Consider the following 19,196-nt stretch of genomic DNA (forward strand, 5'->3'; position numbering starts at 1 on the left):
TCTCTGCGCTTTGGCTCTTTCAGCTTGGAGCGCGTCCCCCGAAAGAGTTATAGACATGTTCTGAAAAAATGACGGGTGAATGAAATGATTGCCCTTTGATGAGTTATTTAGCGCCACTTTAACATATGAGGTGTGACTGTAATGTAATGACATCAATTTCCATAAGCCATATACAAAAATCAGTCTCACCTTGTACTTCAGAAGGCAAATTTACACAGACTTATCATGAGGTTATAAATGTAGTGTCAAGGGTTTTTTCCCTTGTATTTTAATAACAAAATGAAAAAAAAAAGTTATCTTTACTTGGTCAACAACACAGTGACATACAGACAGATATGTTAGTCTTCTTTGTGACACAGGCCACAAGTTAGGCCTAGTTACATACGAGTTAGTTACATACATAGATAGATACACACACACACACACACACACACACATCTATATATTTAGCCAGCAAGATAAAGGTGAGAGTGTTACCCTATATTTTAAGATAAGAGGGAAAATCTGATGAAAAGAATTCCTTGGTACAGTTTTTATTTTTTAATACAGATTGGCAGGGAGGGACAGAGAGGAGAATGGCATTCCCTAACTAAAAAGATCCAGGCAGCCTTAGTTTGAGATGTGAAAGCTGAAATTTGTCATTCTTTTTATGAAAGACTTGGTTTGTTTAGTAAAACAGATTCTTAAAAATAAATATCTAAATACAGGACCTGTCAGAGACTTGAACAGGTTGATGAGAATCTTTACCTGACTTGCTTTTAGGAGGGAATTCAGGAGGCTGATTGACAAGCACTAAGAGAAGAGAGTTATCGCATCAGTAGCCAGTGACAAAAATTCTTAAGGACTTGGTCTTTCAAAAGTGTTAGGCTATTCGGACAACAAAAAGAAAAAAAAAATGTTGTGGTATGGCAGAGGATGTGATCCTATTTTATACTTCCTTCTGAGAGCCCAATGATGACCGAAAATTCTGTTGTCTTCATATCAGATTCATTTCACTTCCACTCTCTCTGATCTCACTTAAAATTGTCCTTGTTTGTTAGGCTGTTTTGTACTTGTAAGAATTAAAGTAATTAAAGATCTTTTAAAAGTTCAAAGTATATTGAAACAGGTAAATCTGTATTTTCCTGCACGTAGTAGATTCTCAATATTTATTGAATGAAGGTCTGGCATATCTAAACAGATTATATCAATCCTTATTTCTACTGGCATATTTTAATTATTTACTGTCCACAAGCCTACATTGCAGGATTTTTTCTTCATTCACGTTAGTCCATTTTACATGACTGAAAAATGGACAGATTAAACTACATTAGGAGGATAGCCATTTGGGTCTGACCAGTTTCTAATTTTGAACAGTTGAACAGTTTTTAAAAAGTAATTTTCTGATTTATGAGTTTGATTATTTCTGGTATGTGTACATATCTATGCATATATGTCTATTTGGTGCAATATAATAGCTGTGTGAGAAAAATGTGAGTGAAAACCCTTTGCCAATCTTAGTATGCAAGCTTTGTGACTTTGGGGGGATGGGGGAGGGGAACCAGGTATCAGAATATGAACAAGAAAAACAAAAGAATGAGAAAAGAAAACGCAGAACAGATAAAGAAGGAGTAGGATAAGTGAGTGCTTTACAAATGAAAGCAGATGTATGAAATTACAAGCTGTCGGATCAGCAACGGAAATGAAGATGATAAAGTGGTTCCCTGCACAGATTATAATTATTCATTTTGCCCAGTCCTGCATCCTTTCCCCATAATCCTCATGGGGGAGGGTGAAAGAAGGTACAGCAAGAGATGATGCTTCCAACGTGAGGGGGAAGGCTCAGAATCCAGAATGTCTCCGGAGCCATGAGGCAATTGTTTATTTTTGCAATTTGGACTGATCCTATTGACTCGCTGTTATTTTCTATGCCTTCAAAAAATTTTTTTTTCCAACTAACTCTTTTGATTGATGAAAAGGACTGTGTTGTAACAAAAGTAACTGCAAAGTTTCTTTACAATTAGTATTGTTGGAGGCAGCCTGTATACTACACAAAACAAGCATCATTAATAGGCTCTGCTTTGACAGCCGCAGCAGATGGATGGCCTGAATTTAGATGGTGCAGAAGAAATGGAGTAGTTTATATAGACCTGCCTAAAAAGATGTATTTAATAATTGCACTCATAATTAGATTGATTTTAACAAAAATGACAATCTCATAGGCAGTTAGACTTAAAACATAAACTGTTATTACATTCAGATTCTATAAGAAATATCACATTGATATTCATTTAAATCTCCTGTTTGCCAGGAAAAAAACAAATAATTTGAGGAGACATTTTAATAGGTCCATGTTCTTATGGCTTTAAGTAGAATTCTGTAAGTAGCAAAACTGGAGATATAAAGCGCAAAAAGTAGAGAAGGAGTAACAAATTTATGTCAGTTTTATTGTTTGAAATGGGTGCATATCCCTGCCACACCCTAAAATCAGATCTTTGGCCATTATTATAAGTAAAGAATATTAAAAGCCATATCATCAGTTCAAAGTGCTGCTTGAATAAATACTGAAGGGCCTGAGAAAGGACTTGATGTGTGATTTCCTCAATGTTGGGGGGTCCTTACGGAAGAACTCCCTCTTCCAGTGCAGCTTGGCACCTTCTTTGCAACTTAGAGTTTTAGCAAGATGCCCAGAAGACAGAGGCTCAGTGAATCACCGAGGATCATACCAATGCAGAGCTAGAGACATGACTTGAACCCAGGTCCTCCTGGCTCCTGCTTCTCAGATTGCCCCTAGAGAGGACAGACTTAAGGCTTGAAAAAAACAAACAAACAAAAGCATTAAATGATCTTTGAAGGTTGCCTTTATTTTCTTTAACTCTAAGTCAGATTTTATAAATTCAATGATACCAAAAAAAAAGAACTTTCATCAGAATATATTCAATTGCTTTTTTTGCCTTTTTTTAGTGATTTCCAGTAACTATCAAACCTGCCTGGGACTACTGATGCATTACCCACCAATCGGAGATGTACATTCACTTATCCTCAGGGCCCTTTTCCTTCGAGACCCAAAGGTAAGTCTTCCAGGGAAAAACCGCTGTTTCTGGTTTGGGGGGAGAGGACCTCATTTTCACAGAATATAGAGAATTCCTATCAAGTTTATTCCGGAGTTGGTCAGGAGCATTTATCTAAGTTTGTAGACCAAAAAGAGAAGCTGTCAGTGGCTTCACAGAGCAAAGACGCCACGGTTAATTGTATTGAAGGGTGTTGTGTGAAACGGAAGAATGAGCCTCTGGTTCCTCCAAAGGGCCTGGTTGTGCCATTGTGCAGGGCTGCTAACTCAAACAGATCGCTCCCAATGACTTCCCCATGCAGCCACAGCTCATCTTTGGCGTCCCTCACAGGGGACCATGTGCCAAAGTAGAGCCTGGAGGGCAATCGGGAGACCAGCAAACTCTATCTGGAAAACAGACCATCACTCACTATTTGCATTTACTAGATACTAAAACCCTGCATTTATTTAATCCAAAGATTATGCTGTTCTAAATCTTAGCGTTAGCAGTATTTCAGATGGATATTTAAACAGGCTCCAGAGCAGATTTGCCCTATGAAAAATGATAGCGTTGCACAGAAATTTCCTTTTACACTTCATAGAAGAAGTGTGCACTTTTACAACTAATGTTATATTTCTTGAAAATAAGAACATTTAATGATCTTAAAAAAAAATCTGTGAATCCTTACTGTTTTTGAGCCAAACAAAAATATTGGAAGAAGAGAGAGGGGGAGAGAGAGAGAGACAGAGAGAGAGAGTGTGTGCTCAAAAACGAAATCAAGGGTGCCAGGCATTGGATGATAATCGCAGCCTTTGGATCTTTGGCAGACCCCCCAAAACAGTTGTGCTGGCAGCTTTGGAATTGTCTTAGAGTCAGTCTGTCAGTTGGTTATGCTGCCAAAGCCGTCTCTGAGCTACCCTGGCCTCAAAGTTCAGCGTCCTTTACAAGATAGCTTTCATCACTAGCCGGCTCCTGTCCTTGCTTCATTCCTCCATTCATTCTTTTATGGATTCAAGAACATTGTCTCCTTGTACCTGTCGCAGTTTTCTGTAGAAATGTATATTTTTGCATCATTTCTTTTACACACAGAAATTTCTTTGAACATCAGAAATATAATCCATTGTTTCTCTGTTATATAAGAAATGTGTGTAATCATTGAAAGATTTAGGTTTAGCCTATGATATTAGTGACAAATTTATTTTCCTATATTTTGGTTACAGGCAACAACATTAATACATAGTTGTAAAAGGAAAATTAAAGTAGAGAGACTCGGTGTGAAACCACCAAATTATAAGTCCTACCTATGTAGTTGGGTCTTTTTATTATTATTATTATTATTTAATTCAGGAGGGGAAAAAGTATCTTCTCTAAAACCATATCTCTCTTGATAATTTGTTCTTTAGAATCACTTCCCATGAGTCACTCGCCTTATTGCAGGATGCTGCATGGGTCCATCGGTATTATTAGTTAAGCCAGGTGCTTTTTCATGTTTCTGTGGCTTTAATAGAATACTTTTCTTGAGCACAGAAATAGCGTACATATTATGACAGAGGATAATAATGCAAAATCTAAAGGAAGTAACTAAACAAAGTACAATTATATCTTCCTTTAACTGAAAAAAAAAATTCATCCTGTTAACAAAGGGAATTCCTTCATTCATATTCAAATAAGAACATCTCAGATATTGAACCAAAATACTCAGTAGTATTACAGAATGTAAGACCTTAAGCATTAAAGTCAAAGCTTCTATAAGCTTTAGGGGATGTCCAGGTAATTAGGTAAAATGAAACAGATTTAAATGGCTCTGAAAGTCAGTCCATTGCATGATGTTCATGAATCACTGATGGTGTAATGGTGATAAAAATAAAAATAAACCATGCCATAATATGGTACCCAAAAGTTAAAATGGTGAGGGAGGTACTTAGTTTCCATGCCTATATTAGGAACATAACCTATTATAAACATTCACTAAATAGTACCTAGTACCAGAAAATTCATCAGACTAATAATATCCACAGAATGGATAAGTTATCCATTTATATTTAAAGTAGAATGTGATCATTCTTAACAGAATTGATTTGATGGTGAAATTTTTCTAGCTCTGTAGTATATACCATCCAAGTGCAAGATGTTTACCTTAACTTAAAGGAAAATACAAGGAAAAAAAGGGTAATTTAGAAAAAAAAATTAATAACTAGCTAGCATTTTTATAGAGCTTTAAGGTTTGCAAAGCATTTTACAAATGTCATTTCATTTTTACCTTCACATGAACCCTGAAAGCAGGTGATATCATCCCTATTTTACAGAAAAGAAACCTGATGCAATGTTCAGTTAAGTGACTTTCCCAGACTCCCATAGCAAGGATCTGAGACTGGATTTTAACTCAAGTTTTTCTGACTTCAGGCTCAGTGTACTATCTACTATATCATCTGGCTGCCTAGAACTGATATTTTGTTTCAGTTTTTAGTAATTATTATTTTCAGGGTACTTTGTAATTCTCAGTTGTAAACCAATAAGACCAAAAAAAAATTGATCTGTTCTCCCCACAGACGGCATCTATATATAAATGAAACAATAAAAAGGAAAATTAAGGTTAGTTACACAAATCCTTCCATTAATGAATTAGTTAAAAGATGAGATTTAAGGTATGAAATCACTACCACATCTGTACTAGGTACAGGTAGCAGTCAAGGTAACAGCATTTTGCAATGTAATAATGCAATGATGTCTTGTAACTATCCCCAAACACCAGAAGACACTGAGAAATTGAGAACATATGAGTTTTTAAAATATAAGTTTAATTGGTTTTCATTTTTTAGCAGAAAGTTGCCAGTTATTTGGCAAATGCTGCTTATTTAAATAAATTAAAATTAATAGTTATTATAGACTTCAGTCAGAGCAAGCGCATAGTTCTATCCTCCCAACAATTTCATAGAATCTCAGCAACCATCCACTCAACCTGTATGTGAAGCCAGACAGCACAGGGGAGAGAGGCCTGGAGTCAGGACTGAGGCATTCACTAGAAGGGTCACCTTAGTGTCTGTCTGTCTCAGTGTCCTCTGCTGTAAAACGAGAATAAAATGTTGCCTCCCTCTTAGGAGGGTTTTCATGAGAATCAAATGAGGTGATCTGGGTAAAAACTCTTAGTTACTAGTGTTACTGTGTAGTAGCACAGTAAGTGCTTCGTAAATGCTTATTCTCCTCCCTTCCCTGTCCCTGTACCTCTAAAATATAACTGCCAAGTGGCCCTTTGAAGACCTTTGTTAAAAGGGTTTCTTCTTGAAACAGTTTCTGAACACTTGTTCTAAATGGTCATTTTCCCTAATATCAAGACTAAATAGAAATTGGAAGAGAAAAAAATCAGGCATCAGGAGCTCAACTTGCCTAGCTCTTTGAACCAGTCCTGATGTTGTGAAGTCCTGAATTGTCCAGGCATCCCCTTCCAGAGGACCCTCCCACTGTGTACCGCCCTCCCCCAGAATGTGGCACAGTGTCCCAGAGTCCCAGAATGTCTGGGCAGGGTGGAGGCCAGCCTCCGGACAGCCCCTCTTAGCCCCAGAACTCTGCAGCCACATCTTCCTTCGGTCTTGGCAGCCTTACCATGCTCTTGTCTCCTGTGGAGCTTGCAGTCGGTCTTGGACCATGGTGTACAGTAACATCATTTGAAACTAAGATATTCCTTGATATCCTGTAATAAAACTGGTCAAAATCAATTAATTCTTTTGAAAGTCATTCTGTAACAGACAAACAAGGAATGTCAGAGGGTGCAGATGAAACTTTAGAATTAAAGCCTACCAAGTAAGTTATTAAAAGTAGCTCAGGTAGTAGGACCTAGAAATACTTTAAGGTATATCTGTTAAGGCATATTTGAGGATTAAAATGTGGAGCTTCATATAACAATCTGCCAAATTTGGCCATGTGACCTAAGACAAATTAACATAGCCTGAGGATTTCGGTGTCCCCTCAGGACAGCAAGACCTCTTAGAATCGTGACCAAGGTGGAGGAATGAAGAAAGAAGCTCTGGATAGCTTGGTGGGAAAGCAGAAATACTGAAATCTTAAAAAAAAAAAAAAAAAAAAAGACTTTTACTGATTAATCTAATGTTCTAGAGATTTCAAGAACTGTATTAAAATCCCTCATACTGTGGGACAAGGACCACCAAGGGTTCGCTGAAGAATAAAAGCCACAGAGCACATCCTGCTACCCAGTTAGATTTCTAAACACTCTTCCATCTTCTATTCAAAGTTTGCTTTTCTGCCTCGTTTCTTCTCCTCTCTCCATCTTTATCTCTACCTTTAACTTTTACAGTTTCTAATACCTAATACCATATAGCTAGTAAGAAATCAATCATTTCTGAAATACTTCAGACAGAAGAAAGAATTAACAATTCCTCTTTTCTGATAGTAGAAATTAGGAAAATATTGTCTCACTCTTTACCATGGTTTCTTTGTGGGCCTAAGAGAAATAATATGTGAAATGTAGGCAGAGATGAAATCCTTAGACTGAATCATAAGATCAAAACATCAGAATCACTGCACAAAGTATTTGTAACAAGCTGCATAGTTAAAATCTTCTAAATACCATGGAATCTTTGTGTCTACTACTATCATTATTTATAGGAGGGCATGTAACAAGGGACACAGATTTGCCCAGATACTTACAGGTACTAAGATGGATTTAAGGTTTAATAACATGGAATTAGGGGAGGAAATTCTATAGCAGATTGAAACCACAAGAGTTAGAAATTCTGAACTTTGGTCATTGGCATTCTCCTAGCAAGATTTTATCTTCAAAGAGAAAGATATTTGAACCCACAGTAAAATAATGAATGAGACTTCACATACTTAGACAGTCTGAGTATTGTTTGAGGTTTATGAAAATCTATTCTATATGAAGAAATGGGATGCAAATACGTAGTACTATATGAAAAATTGTCACACACCCTTGTACCCCATATATTATAAATATGGTTTGTAGACTTTCTTTGTCAGCCTCCTATCCCAATTGTCTCATTTTCTTTTCTTTGGCCATATCACCAGCGCAGAATAGATTTTCAGACAGAATCTCTTGGTTAAACTAGGAGAAAAGGAGGGCCAGCTGAAAAATATGAAGTGATTAAAAAACAGAGTTCCAACCAGAGTTGTTCAAATAAAAAAAATTTTAAAACCCAATTAGAAACAAAAGTCATAGAAAATGTGAACATATTGTGTTCCTTAAATAACCAGATGTTCCTTCTCTCCTGAAGGCAGTAAGGGCTAGGAATAAAAGGTTTAAAACTATTGTTTTAAGTTAACTGTGAATTTTGCAAATCTGTTTTTACCCTTTAGCAAATAAAATTCTAATACAGCAACATAAGCAAAGTAATTTTCATCATTGGGCGTTCTTATTTGTATGTTGTTGTGTGTGTTGAAGTGTTAACCTTATCACAATGACTTATTACAAATGAAATACAGTACATAAAAAATTACCATTGTAGATTCTGTGCTAGGAACTTGCCAGCTCTCCTTTGTCAGTCTCAGAAGCTCGAATGGTTCTCAAGAAATATACCTCCTAAGTTTGTAAGCAGTCCATGTAACTGTTTGCAGAAGAAACTAGTTCGAAATAAGGCAGTTTATTTTCACAGAGCCATTCGTGTATATATAAAGTGACTATAAAAATATATAACATGCACTGTTCTTAGACTTGTCCAATTCAAATTGGGCCTTCATGTTTGAGACAGTATTAAGTTTCATTCCTTTATCTGACTTGTAAAATGTCAGATTTTAAGAAAGTAATTGAATTAAATATTTACTCATAATGCAAAAATGAGAATTTTACATACGTGCTTGTATAATTACCCACGTGTACATTATATGTATATATGGAAATGGAAATGCATGTGACAGCATCAGTCACATTGAATGACTTCAGCAAAATGGGTCTTTTGCAGAAATTAGTGCTTCAGTAAGTCAGTATTCTAAAAATTGAGTAGTAACTGACTTTGAGCTCCCAAGGTCAAACTAAATATTATTTCTGCTTTTAATTTAATATCATATAAGGAATGGTGACCTTCCAAATATAAAGAAGCTTGGCTGTTTGAACAATTTATGCATAGAATATCAGTTTAATGTTTTTTTCATGGTGCTGCTTTACCTGCCAGAGATTTCTAAGGTGTCTTCGCATGCCTGAAAGACTGACTGCTTCATTGGTGTATTGATGTGCAAGTTTCTTTTTCCTTTTTTTCTTTTTTTTTTTTTTTTTTTTTTTTTTTGTGTTTGTGCATGCTGTTAGACTTTTCTCATAACTAAGAAATGAGGAGAAAATAATTTTTGATATTGCTATTAATATTACCATTCTTTAAACATTTGATTACATGTATTAATTTCATTTATATTTTGGTTTTTGCTAATAATCAGATATATTTTTACATCTAAGCTACAAAATACATATTTTAATTATAGATAAGTATCCAGGAAAGTTTTGTTTATGAATTCATCTAACTTTTAAAAATTATATAAATTAACCAAAAAAATGCAAAATAGAACTAAATGTTTATCTTTTTATTCACTATATTTTTCTTTAAGAAGAATGCCATGTATTTCTCTGTTTTGATTTTTGTGGTCTTAAAAATATCTTAAAGAATTTTATATTTGTTTTGTGATATTTTAAATAATATTTTTCAGTTTTACTTCATTTTTTTTTTTTACCAAAAATTTTGTGTTCAATCGGACCAGATTGATTTTAGTAAGGTAATGAAATATTCTTTAAATTATAATTCTAGTTAAAAGTTAATATTCTATTCTTCCTCAGGCAATTATATTACCTTGGGCTTAAATGGCTATATTAAAAATATAAGAAAATCGAAGTTTAAGAACTTCTAAAGAAAAGGAAGTTATAATACTCCTTTAAATGTGAGTCCTTTGTTTATAGTATGTGAGATACTTAAAAAGACTTAAGCATTCCAACAATTCACTTCAACAGACAGTTCTTAAGGACCTAATGTGTGTCAAGCATTGTGGCAGATGTTGGTTATACAAAGTAAAAAATGAAGCAGTCCTTTCTGAATAAAAAGTGCCTATTTAAGGTAGGTCCCTAGCTTTTTAGTTGAAGGTCAGATTCCATTATTGTTAAACTCTACAGGTCATGAAATATGACTGTGTTGAATGTGGTTTGAAGTAAATAGACCATGGCTATGATATGGAATTCTTTTGTTTATAGAAACAAGGTAGTGTTTATAATTGTAGAATTTGACCTACAATTCTACCCTAAGGTACATCATTTGGGGAAGTTAGGAATGTCTTACTGTTCACATATCCAATCCTGTCTAACTCTTCATGACCCCCTTGATCATAGTGCATCAGGCCCTTCTTGCCTCTGTATCTCTTGAAGTCTGTCCTAGCTCATGTCCATTGTTTGGGTTTCCATGATACTTTCTCTCTCTCATTCTTCACTGTCCCCTTTTCTTTTTGCCTTTAATCTTTCTCACTATCAGAGTCTTTTCCATTGAGTCCCATCTTCTCATTATGTGGCCAAAGTTATTAAGTTTCAGCTTCAGTATTTGACCATCTAATGAATAGTCCGAATTGATTCCTTTGAGTATTGGTTGATTAGATCTCCTTACTGTCCCAGGAACTTTCAGAAGTTTTCTCCAGCACTACATTTTGAAAGGATCTATTTGGCAGCATTCAGCTTTCCTTATAGTCCAACCCTCACTACAATGAGATTGTAAAAATCATAGGTTTGATTATACCGACCTTTGTCTGCAAGGTGATGTTTCTGCTTTTTAATTTCATGGCTATAGTTGCCTTCCAAAGCAGTTGTTGAATTATAAAATCTGACAGTGCTTCCATTCTTCTCCCTCTATTTGCCAGGAAATTATGAGACCAGTAGCCAAGACTTTAAATTTTTTGATGTTAAGCTTCAAGACAGCTTTTATTCTCTTCCCTTTTACCTTCATGAAGAGGTTTCCTAATTCTTAATTAATTGTAGAGGATGTTTAAATGATTACCAGAAAATGATAGAAGAGCTCGTCAGATGTCTTTTTTATGCACCCTTAATTCTCATCTTCTTCCATAATGTTCTAAATAACCTATTTGTTAATCACATAATATTATGATGACCTATCATGCATAACAAATATTTTAGGAAAAAATGAAAATAACTAAAAAGGGACAGTTTTTAAGAGGTATGCCCTAATCTCTTGATTAATAACTATTTATGTAGCATTTTTAGGTTTTCAAAGAACTTTACATAAGTTAATTCAGTTAATCCTCACAGCAACTCTATAAGGTAGTTATTGTTTTCTCCATTTTACAGATGAGGAAACTGAGTTAGGCAGGAGTTAAGTGATTGCCCATTGTCACATGGTAGTATGTCTGGTAGTATCTGTGTCTTCCTGACAGGAGGTCCATTGTCACCTTAGCTGCCTTTATATTTTCTCAAATTTAAGAATTTTTTTTTCAGGAAGAAGGCTGGCTTCTTTAAATTATGTTTAAACAAAAAAGTCAAGTTCTAGCCTTCTCCATAAACATCTTTACCTATCAAATTACAATGATAAATTCTATACAAATCCATGACAATAGCATGATTATCATTTTTACTGTTTGAAATCTAACAATACAGTTAATCACTTTAGGTTTATAAAAAAATTGTTTTTAAAATAAAAGCATGAACTTTGAACAATTTCTCTAAAATGTTTTAAGTCAATTAATTAAAAAAATTTGTCTAAATATGTTGATAACTACAAATATTGCTATTTTTAAAAATAATGCTATTTTTTAAAAAGAGGAAATAGCCATTTTAATGTAACTATCAGGATTTTCATGATAAGAGGACATGCTAACAAATACAATAAAATCAAAAATATATATTATTGCTGAATCCAAGGTAACTATTATTCTTCTAACTTCTAAACTGAATAGCCTTTTCATATTTATTTTTGATCATTCTGGAGCTTTTGAAGCCACTAACTACTCTCTTCTTATAACTGCTTTTTCTTTCCTTTCCTCTTGACATTTTTTTCACTTTTCCTTTTCAGCATCTTGTGCTGGAACACCTTTACCTATCAAATTACAATGATAAATTCTGCACCCTATTTCTTCACTAGAACTCTGCACAATTCCCTTTCTTCTTTTCTTATTTCTATGCTCTTTCTCTTGGTGACCTCATCAACTTCCCTGGGTTTAATTATCTCTGTGCATGTGACTCCAAAATCCACATATCCAGCCCTTACCTCTCTCTCAATTTCTAATCTTGTAACACTACCTCCTTCTTAGTTCTCTCCACATAGATATTCTAAAATTATCTCAACATACACCAAAAAAAAACCCTCATTATCTCTCACCTCTCTCCCTTCCATCCCTTCTTCCTACTAATTATCCTGTTCCTGTAAAGGACACCACTAACCCTTCAGTTGCTAGGTTTTCAATCTCAGCGTCATCCTCTTTCTTTCACTTTCCTTTACTGGTCACCATATCCAATCAATTGCTAAATCTGATTAATTCTGCCTCCACAATGTCACTAAGATGCATCCTTCCCTTTATTCACAGACCTCCCATCCTAGGTCAAACTCTCAAACTTATTATCCTGACTATCACAGTAAGTTTTTGATTGATCTTCTGCCTCCAGCTCCTCCTCTTATAAAACATTCTGAGCTCCCTTCAGTGTTTTCATTGATCCCCCCTCCTCAAAGAGATCCTGTATTTCCTCTGTAATAAAACAGAAAATGTTCTCTCCTGGCCAACCACATTGTTATCTTCTGACTCTGAACTCCCTCTTCTGTTTAATAGCGAGTTCCCATCTGCGGTTTCATGAAAAGCCAGGGCTACCCATCCTCACTTTTCTACTACGCTCTGGATTCATATGCGGACTTTTCTACCATGTTTACCACCTCCCCAGTTTTCAGTTCCGTTTTACATGTTTCCTATTAGAATGGAACCCCCTTGAGGGCAGGAATTACCTTTCTTCCCCTCATATTTATATTAGTAGAGCTTAACACCATGGCATCAGTAATCTCTAAATAAATAAATGCTTTATCTGTCAGTCTTCTGTTTGGTATTCAAAGTCTTTTTTTTTTTTTTTTTTTTTTTTTAATTTTTTTCCTGAGGCTGGGGTTAAGTGATTTGCCCAGGGTCACACAGTTAGGAAGTGTGAAGTGTCTGAGACCAGATTTGAACTCAGGTCCTCTGAATTCAGGGTTGGTGCTCTATCCACTGCGCCACCTAGCTGGCCCCTATTCAAAGTCTTTCATAGTTATTTTCAATCTATCTTTACAGGCTAATTATACATTAATCTTCCTCATGAATCCTCGGTTCTAGCCAAATTATCTGAATTGTTATTTTTCAAACTTTCATGGGCCTTTCATAGGTCACCTCCTCTTCCTGGAATCTGCTTCTCCTCACCTTTGTCTCATGGATTCACAATTTAGGAATAGGAATGCTCTTTCTGCTGCCCCAGAATTACTTTGTATTTATTGTATGTCTAGATTTATTGTATCTGTATTATTTATATCTCTAGAAAATAGGCCCATAGGAGCTGTCTGTGCTATTAAATTCATGTTAAGTAGAATATTCTGCTTTCAGATAAATTTTCTGTGAGGTCAACTTCCTTTCTTTCCAAAAATTATTTAATTTTTACTTACCTGGGCTCATTTTTTTCCCTACCTAGAATATAAGCTCCTTGAGAGCAAGAGCTAATTCTATTTTCTTGAGTGACCAAAGATAAGATGGCACATGATAGTGAATGTTTATTTAGTGTGTATCTGACTTCTCCTTCTTAGATTCCATTAACTGATACTTAAATGAATTCCCAAACAGAGCCTGTTTATAAATACTAAATAAGTATGTGTAAGGAATGCTGGAGCTTAATGGCTTGAATTTTTTAATCTGCAGGAAATTTTGTTACAACACTTATTTACTTTGATATTTGTCCGTCTTTCCAGTTTTGAGCAATAAATATGAAATGTATTTCCTCCATGTTAACTTTGTGGAAATCCTAGTATTCTCAGTGAAGGTTTAGCCAGAGTAGTTAGAAAAAAGTAAACAAGTTGAAAGTGTCAAAAATCGAATTTGAGCAACGTTTAACACTGCTTAACTATGTGTTCTTATGGAAAAGGTACAGAAAGTGGAGCCAGGAGATTTGGACCTGACTCTGTAACTTCTTTACTCTGTGACCAGGAGAGAATCACTGTTTCTTACCTCATGTTTCTTCATGATTAAAATGGGGATAATTATATTTGATCTCTCAGCCTATTGTGTTCTTCTGAGGAAAATGCTATGGTTGGAAATGTGAGTTGTTCTTAATTATTAATTGCTTCTCTCTTGATTACTGGGGGTCAGTTCACTTCTCTTTTCAGTCCCCATATTCTTTGTGATCAAAAGGACAGATGAGTTGATGGTCTGAACTGGTTAAGGTCATATTGGGAACCACGCAAACAAACTCAGAGACAAAAGAAGTGTCCCTTATGGCCTGCATGCTAGCCTATCAATTAGGGGACAGGAACGTGGTGTGCCATTGTCTGAGTTGTCCAGAAAGGTAAAATGGCCTTAGGCTTCCTGGGTCTAGAAGCCCTGACTGCCTCCCACAACAGGAACATTTAAGACTGGAGGGTTGTGTTTCACCGTTAGGTCCCAGTTAATAGAACTACAACTGAAAAACAATTTAGTCATCCCAGATTTTTCATTTTGCCTTCCGTTCCTGTCTCAACCAAGATTTTCACTAGCTGACTGTCATATAAAAAAGAAGGGAGAAAAAGATTTTCAAATACTCAACGGTATTAACATTCTGGGTTTAAGAACTGCAATAACATTACATTCATTGAACCATAAGTACATGTCAGAGTCTCCCAGAACCTCTCTGTATCACAACCCTGCTTCTTTATTCATTGAGCACCCATAGGATATTTGGCACACCATCTTTCATCAGTTTCCAAAGATCACAATAGTGGCCGATGACTTTGTTCCTGTTCTGGGAAAGTTACTGGCATTCAGGTCTCAGTGATCCATCTGCAGCTTGTGCCAGCTCTTTGCATCACCCTGTTTGCATTCCTGCAACCTGCCTTCTGACCATATCAATGTTCACATTTCCACCTTTCCCATAGGATGGATAAAAAAAAATAAAGTCATATTAAAAACTTAAAGTAGGCCATTTTACCACAATTTAAAATCTCTCATATAAAGGTTTTCTTGGGAAGGAGAGAGAAGCTATTGGATAAAATAAGATTTGGGGGGGATTCTATGTATTTCAATTATTCATGCTTCCCATTGGGGCAAATTGTTCAGGTGTTAATTAGATTATCAGTAGTTATATCTGCTATTCTCAAATAAGGAAGATGAAAGAAAAGCACAGCATATAAACAAGTTACAGAACAGTCCTGAACCAATGTTGGTTTCTTTCTTTTTTCTCTTTTCACCTTCACAAGATTTTCAATTATATGATCATAGTAGTTGTTACTTTTGAATTAATTATTCAATGCTGAGGATGGATGGAAATGAAGGAAGAAGAGGGAAGATGGAAGAAAAAACTAGAACCAGCCCATAACTTTGTCCCTCTGTCCAATAAAGAAGTGTCAACACAGTGTGAATATTGCTTATTCACTGCAATGATCTTTTTCAAATTCACTGGCTTCAGGAAAAATAACCTGAGATAGCTGCCCTCCTGCTCCTTTAAAAATACCAATACTATTAATATCTCTTTAAGAATATTGTTGCTACAAAAAAACAAAAATTAAATCTCTAGGTTTTTTTGCAAACCACTATCCATTTAGCATTTGGCAGCCTTTTGAAGCTCTTTATCTGTCGTGTTTATTGAAAATGAGTTGAAGGAGGTACAAATTGATTAATCTGAGAGCTGTGAGATTTTTCATAAAATCACTTAGTCTTAAAGCTGACCAGACTATGAGAATATTTCTATTGGTAATTTGATTGCTTGTGGCGTTTTTCTCTTTGAATTACTATAACACAAATGTATAAATCTTTATTTTTCTTTTTCCCCTCTATCTCCTCCCCCCCAAAAAATCATTGATTTTAAGGTATTACTTTAAGCTATTTAAATTATCTTCATGGATCAGCATTGAGAAAGAGAATATCAAGAAGGAAAAATAACAAGGTTGAGTAGTTTCTGGCTTTCCTGAATCCAGAAAATCAGTTATGCCTGCATTCCTCTCATCTTTCCAGTTGGCTTCATTCTAGAGTTTTTCCCTAAGGGTTCAAAATGAATTTATATTTTTACACCACACTTACTATAGAGTACCTATTGACAAGAATGCAAAAGACTCCTCTTAATGGGGCATGAGCTAGATAATTTTGTTGCAGTTGAATGGCTATTTAAGCTCTTTAATTCCTGAGAATGAGGATTAGAGTACAACTTAGAAGCATCATCTGAAAAAGCATCAAGTACATTAGGGATCTTGGAGACTCAGTTGTTTGCCTCCACTTTTAATTGTCAACACAGAGCCCCCAATATTCGGACTGAGGACAGGGGCACTATACTCTGAGGGAACCTTGCCTCTTGTGTTCATGATGGGAGGTTCTGTTGGCCATACTTTCCTACAGCTTGCTTTACTCTATCCTCGTACACAATTTTCCACAAATTAGAATATTGCAGCTGACCAACAAAGAACACATCAACTGCTTTCCATCTCTCTGCTCCCACTTAAAGAATATAAGAGGCAAGGTTTCTGGATATGGCACTTGGATGTATGTTTTGTGTCCTCCCCTGGTTTCCCTGTCCTTGGTACTGGTATTAGGAGTCTGAGGGGACCATACTGCTTTGCCTTCACTTCTTGGAAGTCAGTATCTGTATTCTTAGGGCTAGGAACTTAGTGACAAGAAATATCAAGGTTAGAGAACGTGAGGAATAAGGACTGTAAAACAAAGTTTGGTTGATGTTAATAATAATACTAGTATTTTACAGCATTCATCAGAACCAAAGGTAGTGAAATTCTGGAAGGGGCCATAGAACAAAGGCATCTCATTTCATTGTTTGTCATTGGTGAATTCTTTTGTTTTTGGCCGCGGCGTGTGTGTGTGTGTGTGTGTGTGTGTGTGTGTGTGTGTGTGTGTGTGTGTGTGTGAAAAAGGAAGGAAGAAAAAAGGAAGGAAGAATGGATGAATGATTGGGTAGGTGAAAATAAGAAATGATTTAAGGAATTAAAGCATACCCAGTAAGTCTGGATCATGTGCTAAAGTGACGCCATCTGATTAGCATAGACACAGAATTATTGAGCTATTCCCCTAGAGATCATCTTATTAACCAGTTCTGCCTATTAGCAGCATATAGAGGGGTATCTACTCTTTGTCATTGCTGACTTTTCTTTAATGTTATTGCCTAAAGCTGTCCTGGAACTATGATAATAAGTTACTGATTCTATCTGGCTGATATCTTAACCACCCAGAAAAACTCAGGGAGCAGTGTGAGACCGCATTAGTTGTCAGTCAGTTCTCTAATAACTTTTTCATGCAATTGAAAAATCATAGAATTTTGAAGTTGCATAGGCCCTTCGAGAGCATCTAGTTATACCCTTTCCTTTTATTGGTGAAAAAACAACCACTTGTCCTTTAGTGGCTTGGTTTAAGGTCAGAATATAGTTAGTAAAGGTTAAAACCAGAATTAGAAATGGACCTCCTGACTCCTAGGCATTCTGCTGTGCTACAGGCCTGAAGAGACTGCTATGAGAATGACATTACTGAGATTTTTGGCACCTTCCAATCACTTATATTGAAAACCTACCTAGGGGCAGCTAGGGGGCGCAGTGATAGAGCACCAGCCCTAAATTCAGGAGGACCTGAGTTCAAATTTGGTCTCAGACACTTAACACTTCCTAGCTGTGTGACCTGGGCAAGTCACTTTTAACCTCAGCCTCCGGGGGGCGGTGGGGGGGAAGAAAGAAAAGAAAACATACCTAGATTGATATTTTTAAAACATCTTCCTTCTTACTATCTCAGCAGGAACAACATGAGGTTAAATAGTTATTGGTTCCAACTTTGAAATTTAGAATACTAACCATATAGTTGATTCTGGGTGACTTCCTCCTGTCCTTTCCAGTTTCTTTATGATAGTAGACCATAATTTAGTACATCAAGTGCCTGCTATATGCCAGGCACTGTGCTGAGTATTTTGGATACAGATAGAAAAGTCTTTGCCCTCAAAGAGCTCTCATTTCATCAGAGGAAAGGAGAAATATACATAAAATGCTTGTGTGTCTGTCTGTCTGTGGGTGTCCGTGTAGAAGGAAAGAAAGACAGTGACAGGAGGTAGTGTTTGAGCTGAACAAAGAAGGACTCTAGGATGTCTAAGAGGCAGAAGTAAGGATAGGGAATGCATTCCAGAAATGAGATAGACTGAGCAAAGATGCAGAGATGAGTGTTGAAATTTAATATGTGAGAAATTGCAAAAAGACCCGTTTGACTAGATTAAAGTGTCAGAAAGGGAGCAATGTGTAATATGGCGAGAAGGGTATAAGCACAGGATTTTAGATTTGGAAGGAACCTCAGTAACATTCTCGTCCAATCCATCCTCATTCTGACAAAGCTGACCTAGTTTTTCAGCCTCTGTTAAAAGACCTCCAAAGAGGGAGAAGTTTCCACCTGGCTAGGCAGCCTGTTCCACGTTTGCAGTTCTAATTGTTAGGAAGTTTACATTTACCCATTACTCCTGGTTTTGCCCTCCAAGGTCAAACTGAGCCAATCTAATGGTTCCATTGCTAAACATCAATATCATGGACTGCCTGAATTTTCTCTTCTCCAGGCTAACCTTACCTCCTTTTCCCCTGCCCCCCCCCCACTCCAATTCTTTCAGCTGGATCAATTGGAGCTAGTTGTTGAAAAGAGAAATGTATTTTTGATCCTAAAAATAATGTGATTGTGAGCCCCTGTGTTTTAAGAATCTCATTTTAACAGCTATGTGAAGGTGAATTTGGAATAGGGAGAATCAAGAAGTAGAGAGACTAATGAAGAACTCAGTCAATAGTTCAGAAAAGTTAAATTCATACTATTGACAATATTTTGTCCTAGGTTCTGGAGATACAAAGATTCAATTCAATGCATCAGGCATTTATTAAGTGCCTACTATGTACAAGGCATATATACCTCGTCTTCGAGGGATTGGTACGAGGTCAAGACGAGTGCAGAAATAACTCTAATACAAATTGTAATATAGTTATACACAACAGAGGTCCATAAAGAGTGGTG

General features: G+C 36.0%; 1 protein-coding gene across 1 annotated transcript in view; it reads left to right on the forward strand.

Moving 5' to 3' along the window:
* TBC1D5 (TBC1 domain family member 5) overlaps positions 1–19,196 on the forward strand; it is a 578,427-nt gene that overhangs the window by 464,374 nt on the left and 94,857 nt on the right. Inside the window, exon 20 of the mRNA XM_074269720.1 lies at positions 2,944–3,050. Within this exon, the coding sequence (XP_074125821.1) occupies positions 2,944–3,050 (107 nt within the window). The remainder of the gene's footprint in view (positions 1–2,943; positions 3,051–19,196) is intronic.

Source organism: Sminthopsis crassicaudata, chromosome 5 (genome assembly GCF_048593235.1).
Source record: "Sminthopsis crassicaudata isolate SCR6 chromosome 5, ASM4859323v1, whole genome shotgun sequence".
Lineage (NCBI taxonomy): Eukaryota > Metazoa > Chordata > Mammalia > Dasyuromorphia > Dasyuridae > Sminthopsis > Sminthopsis crassicaudata.